The sequence below is a fragment of the Dipteris shenzhenensis genome, chromosome 28 (genome assembly GCF_047967505.1).
Source record: "Dipteris shenzhenensis isolate YYH24624 ecotype China chromosome 28, Dip_SZ_1.0, whole genome shotgun sequence".
Classification (NCBI taxonomy): Eukaryota; Viridiplantae; Streptophyta; class Polypodiopsida; order Gleicheniales; family Dipteridaceae; genus Dipteris; species Dipteris shenzhenensis.
This window is the reverse complement of record NC_141623.1, coordinates 12,670,684-12,678,578: the sequence shown is the minus strand read 5'-3', so window position 1 is coordinate 12,678,578 and position 7,895 is coordinate 12,670,684. Positions and strand designations below refer to the sequence as shown.

General features: G+C 42.5%; 1 protein-coding gene across 2 annotated transcripts; it reads right to left on the bottom strand.

Annotated features, from left to right (window-relative positions):
- Positions 1–4,785: 4,785 nt before the first annotated feature.
- On the bottom strand, positions 4,786–7,004 carry LOC147883185 (3-oxo-Delta(4,5)-steroid 5-beta-reductase-like). 2 transcript variants are annotated; one of them, XM_087399795.1, is made up of 3 exons: positions 6,602–7,004; positions 6,407–6,454; positions 4,786–6,282 (listed from the first exon to the last, which is right to left on the bottom strand). In XM_087399795.1, the coding sequence occupies exons 2-3, from the start codon at positions 6,449–6,451 to the stop codon at positions 5,149–5,151; spliced, it is 1,179 nt and encodes a 392-aa protein (XP_087255921.1). In that variant the 5' UTR covers positions 6,452–6,454; positions 6,602–7,004; the 3' UTR covers positions 4,786–5,148. The 2 variants fall into 2 exon arrangements, with proteins under 2 accessions (XP_087255921.1, XP_087255920.1); XM_087399794.1 differs by lacking the exon at positions 6,602–7,004 and having other exon boundaries at positions 6,407–6,594.
- Between the last annotated feature and the right edge of the window lie 891 nt (positions 7,005–7,895).

The following is a 7,895-nucleotide window of genomic DNA, read 5'->3' as shown; positions in this document are numbered from 1 at the left end:
TTGAGGCTACGAATGGGAGGAGGAGCGAGGATGGCGATGGAAGGAGGATTGATTGGCCTGATTGATGATGTGACACAAGCTGGGCATGCTTGCAACAATCCTGCAATGTTGAGGTTGCTGCGAGTCCTTCCTTGATGCTGTACTTAGTCCTTCTCTACTGCTGATGCGTAGATCATCATTGCCTCTTGATTCACGTCCTTGTGCATTAATCCGTTGACGTGGTCTAGCAAAGTATTAACTACCAGAGGGATGCCAACTAAAGCACCTCCATCCTTCAAATTGCAACTTCGGCCATACTTAATATAGATATATACCCCTACTGTGAATTTTTGGATCAATAATTATATCCCTTCAATAAATTTAAAATTTGAGAAGCTTATATTTTTTATCAGGCCATTTTCCTTGCACTCCAAGTAGACCTTGATTCCTTATCCCAAATATAGATCATCTCGAAGACAAACTGTATATGCTTTCCATGGAATACAAGTAGTAAAAAGCATGAATTGAAAGAAGCTTTTTAAGGAACTCTCTAGTCCTAAGATCACTTGTAAAGTCACTTTTGTTGACTATTTTTGGCATTGGTTCCTATACATACATCAACCTTGTATAAACTCTTGGCTATTCCTGACACATTGTTGTCATTACGACAGGCAGCCTAAGGAAAAGTTTGGGTTTTCTAAGCTCTCCTTGACCAATGTACCATTATCAACCCTGGTGGCATGTATGTGCAAGATGTGTGTATCTGAAGAGAGAGATCATTCTACCAAGTGTCGCAAATCTTTGATGTGATGAGCCGAGGGGACTGATGCTGGTGGGAACTAATCAAGTGGTTCAGGCAATGGCTCGTGTGGATTGCTAGAGTTCGATCTCCTATAAGGATGTGCTAGTCTACAGCCAAACTACATGCCGATACCAAAAATGCAGCAAAATATCACTTCTATGTGCTAGGTTGAAGAGGATGGAATGGATCAGGATGTGGTTTCCACAAGGCTTGATAGTATGAGAGCCTTGATATGATGCCAGTTTTGTATTTGGCTGAAAGAGATGGGAGGACTGGGATTTTGATATTGCAGATAGGCAACTAAATGGGTAATAACATACGGCCAGCAGACTAGAGAAACTCACAGGTCCAGTCATTCATAACGGTGACACGACACCAGCAGTTGTCTCCTCAAGTATAGCAGATATCGACATACAAGTCGCAATGCAGATGATGCATCCTTTCACAACAGAGCAGAACATCCAAGTCAAGTGGCTGCACAGGTTGCAGGCCAGCAACAACCAGCAGGGCAGTGATCTCGTGGGAAATACAGGATCTAATGGAAATAAACTTGACCTTCACACAATGGAATGGCAAGAGAATACTTGCAAAACTGACCAATGATATCCATGATATGACACAACATTATTAAAAAAGGACCAGGACTGTGGAAACTAGGAGTATGAAATCGAGAAGAAGGATTAGATTTATTTTTTTTCAAGAAAATTACTTCATTAAGTATGAATGAAAACTGCAAAAGCAAGCTCAAATGCGGGAGTACATCATGCAATGCATGAGGGAAAAAAAAGCTCAAAATGAGCTAATAAAAAACCAAGGCGGAGGCTTAAAATGCCACCTCAACCCTAATGGAGACTCAGAGAGAAAGAAGATCCTCTCCAAACTCTTAAAAAAGTAACTCTCCTGACAATAGCTGCTCTGGAGGATCCCTGCATGCTCGCTCATATGGCCATCAGAGTGTGTACTATGTCAGACCAAATACTCGCCATAAACTAAGAAGAGTGAACCTGAATACCCTCCATCGCCTCTGTACACCTGGCTCTCCAAACATGCAAAGCTGCAATGCTAGCTACAATCTCCCACGACAAGTCTATTGAGGCATGAGCAGCTCTGAAAGGAGTGAAGGAAACATCCTGGAGGGAACAAGACTCCACTGAGTGTCGCCGTACAATGAGAGCTCGATCTGGATCATGTCCCTCGAAAAACAACGGAGGGCCAATAAGAGATAGCCAAGCCACTGAACCCCAGGTCATATAGAAAGGTGCTGTATGAAAGATACTGAAAATCCTAGCAACACCTTTCTAGATCGTCCTCGCCTGTCTGTACTCCCAAGTAATGTTGTACTGACTCAACTGTCATGTGACAACAAGGACAAGTAGGGTCAGCCCTGGATCTCCACAGGTTCACTGCAATCCCTCCATGAATAGAAAGCCCAAAGAAAAGAGTGACTTTCTATTCCTGAGGGATTTCCAAAGTCTACGCCAAAAGTTTTTGCGCACAACTACGAAAATATGAAAACTATCCCAATGAGGCGCTCTGGAGAGCCTCCAATCTCTACTGCTGAGCTGAAATCTCCAAGCATTTCTAACTGTATAGCGAAAGAAGGGCAATCTCTTCTCTGGGTCAAGATACCACTACGAGTCCTTGCCCGACTCCATGAAACCTGCAATCCTGACAGGCTGAAAGGCAACCTCCCCGACTAAACATAAAAAACTAGGATATCCTCATGTGCATCTTGCAAGGCAATAATCTGTAAGGGAATGCCCATCCCAGAGAACGCTCCCCACTAAGTGGACTCTGTGATTGACATGTCATCTGTGTCAATCCACTCTGGCGGAATGGCTGCCTCTATCTTCTGTATCCTAACTGCATTCCCTCTGAGGTGCCCAACTGCTAAAAGTCTCTTATCCTCTGAAAGTCTCCTAAAGGCCTGCCAGGCGCCTATTGTAGAAGCAAGGTCCCCTCTCCCATCTAGACCACTGCATATAATGTGACACTCCAAGTGGCCTGCCATGGTCATCCAAAATCGAGTCATTCCACATGGCTGGCCACCTGTGAATTTCTTCACGAGAGGTGGGTGGAACTCTGCGAAGAGTGTTTCTGAAGCTGCCCCAAGCTTTAAGAATAGCAACCATGAGAGGGGAAGGGGGAGATTTGACATGGGCTGAAGTAAAGATCCATTTGTTGCTGTCCATCCAATCTCCCCCATGAGATGGAGTACAAGAATGAATACTCTATGAGAAAAAATCTTTCCAAGAGGCATCAATCCACGTACTACAAACTTGAAGAGCAAGGCCACACACTGCAAGTTCGGGTCAATAATATTGAGACCTCCTTCTCCTGTGGATAGAAATGAGGGTCTCCCAAGCCACCCTGGCTGTACAACATCTGAGGTGCCATCTAAACCGCTCCATAGGAAGTTTCTAATAGGTCTCATGAGCTGAGCGATACAACCTCTAGATCTGCACCAACATGAGTAAACGGACCAGGCAATAGCCAATAATAAATACCTAGTTCACAACCACAACCATGCATGCAAGGTCAAGTCCGGTAGAACGAGTTTCCTCCTGATACTCTCCAACACGAGAGCAAACTATTGTGCCGGAGAGATGCCCACCCCAATTCTAATAAGGATTAGAATTGGATCTTCAAAGAAGAGAAAATGCATGCAATGCTTCTAGATATTGGTGATGAGTTAACAGTATTGTTGATATAAAACTGTTGGTGCAGTTGTTTTTGAGACTGAGCACACATTTTTGTGCATATAATATACAACCATTTAAATTTTTTGCTCCAAAAGAAAGGTGCATGACCACTAATATGGCAACATCATATTTTCTAGATATCCAATACTCAATCTCATAATTCTTTATTACAACATCTGTGAGTGTGCTGATTTTTAGAACTTTTATAAAATTCATTGCTATTTCATGCGTTCATTTAGCTAGCACACAGCCATGATCAGGTATTCGGTATCAATCCCCTCACACAAAAAATGAGGTTGACAATGTGCCATTGTATTATTTGCCTCCGATGGGAGAACTAAAAACACAGATGGATGATGGGGTACTAAGCACCCAGCCGCATTGGAGATCCAACTAGAGAAACAATCTAGCCCAGAACGAATTCAAGGAGCTGTACTCCAGTGTGTGAGTGAGTCCTCCTTTGCATGTCTTTTTCCAAGCTCGATAATTTGACTTCACACGAGGACAAATCAAAACTCAACAAACAAGTGTATTTAGTGATTAAGAGAAAGCTACGGAGAAAGTAGTTCCTAAACATGGCGATAAAGGTTTACCGGAGCATTGGTGAAATGAAGAGTTACAAGTTCCTTCACCGTTTGAGCAATGCCTTGACAATATAGCAAATGGCATGCCCATGATTACTTGGACGATACATTAGTTGATATGCCATCATCGCATTCAAGACAAGAGAGGATAGGTTGGCAATTCTTCGCCAAACCAAAGCCTTGGAAGGCACAAAGATGTGGATAGCAAAAGATCTTACCCCTCAACAGCTTAAGATGAGGCTAATGAACTTCAGAAAGTACAGGAAGCTCTAAAGAATGGCATGTGGGCTACTAGTGTATCGTGGAGACCTTGCTCCAATCCAAGATTTCAAACCACCTAGGACACCCCACATGGATGTGGAGACATTTAGTCTGTGACCATGGTAGTACATAAATTTCAAAGATGTATTCGTCTTGGCTGTGGATGCCTCCTTCATGGCTCCACCTATTCAGGTTTTTTCAGTCTCATGGACCCTTTGGTCTTTCAAACACTTTAATACTCTCTCTCTCTCTCTCTCTCTCTCTCTCTCTCTCTCCGTGTAGTCTCACCATTCCCTACATTTCTACTGCTCACTGCGAGCAGAGTTGTTGGTCTACGTAACATGACTCTGTCTGTTGTGTGTGTGATTGACCGAGCACGGAGCCTACTGCCAGATTGAAGCTACAATCAGTTGAAAATACAACAAAGAATGCATATCTCATATATATGTCAATTCATGAAAACTCTGTAGACTGATCTTGTAAATAACACCATGACGGTATACAAATCCCAAAACTGAACACCATGACTGAACAAATAGGCAGTGCCGTTTCATCTCTTTATAGTCCATTCTCAAAGCTTCAGACCATAACGTGTCTCTTCATAAGCCTAGAATAATCTTACAGAATGAAATTATTGGGGGGAGAGAGATTTTCTGGCCCACTTTCCGATGCAGGTAGCACAAAAATATATTGATAAAATTGTATACATGAGGATATGCTGAGTTTCTATTCGCTTCTCCAAAAGCACAAGCCAAACTCAGGATTTATGAACGCTAGCACTAGAAAAGGCAAGACGCTTTCACTACCTTTACAAAAATGATCAAGGAATTATTTTCTTGCGTCTCATCTTGTCAATCCAATGCAGAACAGAAGCGTCTGTGTTGCGAAACCCCAAAAATCCCAATTCCTTGCTCTTGTTCATACTCGAGACGATTGCAACTGGAGAGTTCAGCGTCCAATCAACGAACCACCAATTCCCTACTTCTTCTAGGGTGGTATAGATTAGCCCATGTTCTTCCACAATTGCATCCCACACAGGCTCTTTGCCCTTCATCATCTCTTTCAAACTTCTTGGCCTGCCATCATACGCAGGAACTTCCAGCCCAAACTTCCCTGCCAGCTTACTCCATATCCGTTTATAACTGAACACATCTCCATTTGTAACATTGAAGGCCTGATTCTGAGCATTGGGATCAACTGAAGCCCAAATTTCCTGTTCAGCTATAAGCTCTGCATCAGATGCGTCTCCAAATTGTTCCCAAGTAATCTTGTTTCCAGGGTATCGAAATGGTAAACCTTCGTGCTTGCATATGGCCGCATAAACCGCTAAACTGCCCAATAAATTCATTAAACTCCAAGGAGAGAAACCAAAGATGGCATTTGGGCGATGCACTGACCAGGTCAAGCCCTCTTTCTTTTTCACCGTATCAAAAAGAATATCTTCCAAGGTATAATAGAAGTTGACCACCGGCAAGCGAGGCATTTCCTCACGAAAAGGGGGCTCATGGACACGTATCTTTCCTGCTAAGCTGAAGGGACCAACGTAGTGCTTCCCACCAGTCTGCAAGCAAATGTGCTGTAACTTGGGAGCATTTGGCAACAATGCGTTCAACACATTTTGAAACATCTTGCCGTTATCCACACAATTCTTCTCTTCACTGCTACGACTTACCCAGACTACCCAGAAAAGATGAGTAACATCTTTCAACGGTGAAATTTTGTCCAAGGCGTCAGCTTCATCAAGGACATCACACTGGATATATTCAATCGGAGACTCCGCAAACCAGCGTGGTTGGGGCCTCCGGGCAACTCCATAGACTTTCCACAGCCCTCCTGGCGCATCAGATCGGGGTAATATTTTCGCCAGGCTAGTTCCGACAATTCCCGTGATACCCACTACCAAAGCAACTTTTGGTCGACCATCCGTCTTTTTGACGCGATTGTTGCGTTCATTCTGTGGCAACAACCATGAAACTAAAGATAATCAGATGAAGACTAACTCTGGATATCCCTGCATCTACCATAGAGTTTTTCGCATCTGCTTGATAACGAGTGACACAAAAACGAGATTTACATACCGCATCGAACCCAATTCTCCCGGTCCACCAAGAATACCAAGTCATGGTCTGCAAATACAAGAGGTGAACAGATGAGATGGATGGAAAGCAAATCCAAGATTGGAAGCGAACAACTAGGCGATGCAACAAACAGTTCCAAGCTCTCATAAGAGGATAAAAGGAGGGTATTGAGGCAGAAGCTCGGAAAGATCCTACCTGTTGATCCAATCAGAGCTGAGGTTGATGATTGAACAGAGTGAAAATAGATGAGGATGAGAGTGAAAATAGATGAGTGAAAATAGATGGAGGCAAAAACAGAGGGTCTACTAAAGCAAGCTCGTGATGCATTCAGTGTATGGCAGTGACCTCATCTTAAAAGCTCCACCTGTTTGAGCCCTATTGGTTTTCACTGGGAAAATCTTCCACCTTTAAGGGGGTGAGCACATAGACAAAATTGAGGGTGAGCACATGGACACTAAGAAGGCGTCCGAAACAATCTCGAGTAGTAGCATAAAGAAATTGGAAGCAAGTGAGACGTGATGGCTCTGAGCCACAAGGAGACCACACTGAGAGCAATAAATCATTTGAAGTGTAAAGAGATTGGACGCAAGTGAGAAGTGATGGTGGTCGGTAACACGGAGAGCAATAACTCATGGGAAGTGAGAATCTCTAGTGATAAGAAGCTAAGGGAAGTGAGAAGCCATCGTGATGAGGTGTTAATCAATAAAGGAAGCCTAAGCTTGAAAGGCAAAGTAGTCATTAGGGATCACTTTAGGGCTCCTCGTGCTTCACCGGCCCATAGAATCGCACTCATACAATTTCAATCAAAAAGTTACTCTTATTTGCCCCTCTTAATGGCCCGCATGTGCCACCTTTTTTGACCTTGTTCTTCATAAATGGCTCAGTCCCTTGCCATGTGCATACTCACCTTATCTCTATAAGATATATCATATTAAGAGTAGCGTAATATCTTGAACCTAGCATGGCTTATGGTGGTTAGCCACTTTGTAAACTATGAGATTCCCTAGGGATCATGATACGCCTCATCAATCTCAATTCCACCCTAGTTGCTCTTAAGATGATGGTTTATCTTTCTTGTTATATTAAAAATATATATGCATTGCATCTCTTTAGATTAAAAAGCATAAGCAATTTCGCCTTTGTATAGATATGTATCTTTCCACAGGTTGCCTTTGGCTAGATGACATTGATTAGGGAGAATATCATGGCACAAGAAACCTTCTCATGAAAGTCACAAAATTAAATTAATAAGGTAAAACTTTTAAGTGTTGTGTATAAATTCCTAATTTGGAAACTAAATAGTAATCTTATTATTAAACCATTTGTGTAAAAGTGTTGGTACCTTACATTTCTAGTAGAAAATAGTTTCAAAAGCTCAATTTATTCTAACCACTTTAGTGATATCAAGAAAATCCAAACGTAGACAATTACGTAAACATTGCATAAGTATTTCCTTATGTAAGCATGCATAAGTATTTCCTTCAATACT

Coding starts and splice junctions, on each gene's coding strand:
- LOC147883185 (XM_087399794.1), bottom strand. CDS start 6,553: ATGAGAGCTTGGAACTGTTTGTTGCATCGCCTAGTTGTTCGCTTCCAA. Junction 6,283..6,406: donor GGAGAATTGGGTTCGATGCG/GTATGTAAATCT, acceptor TTGTTGCCACAG/AATGAACGCAACAATCGCGT.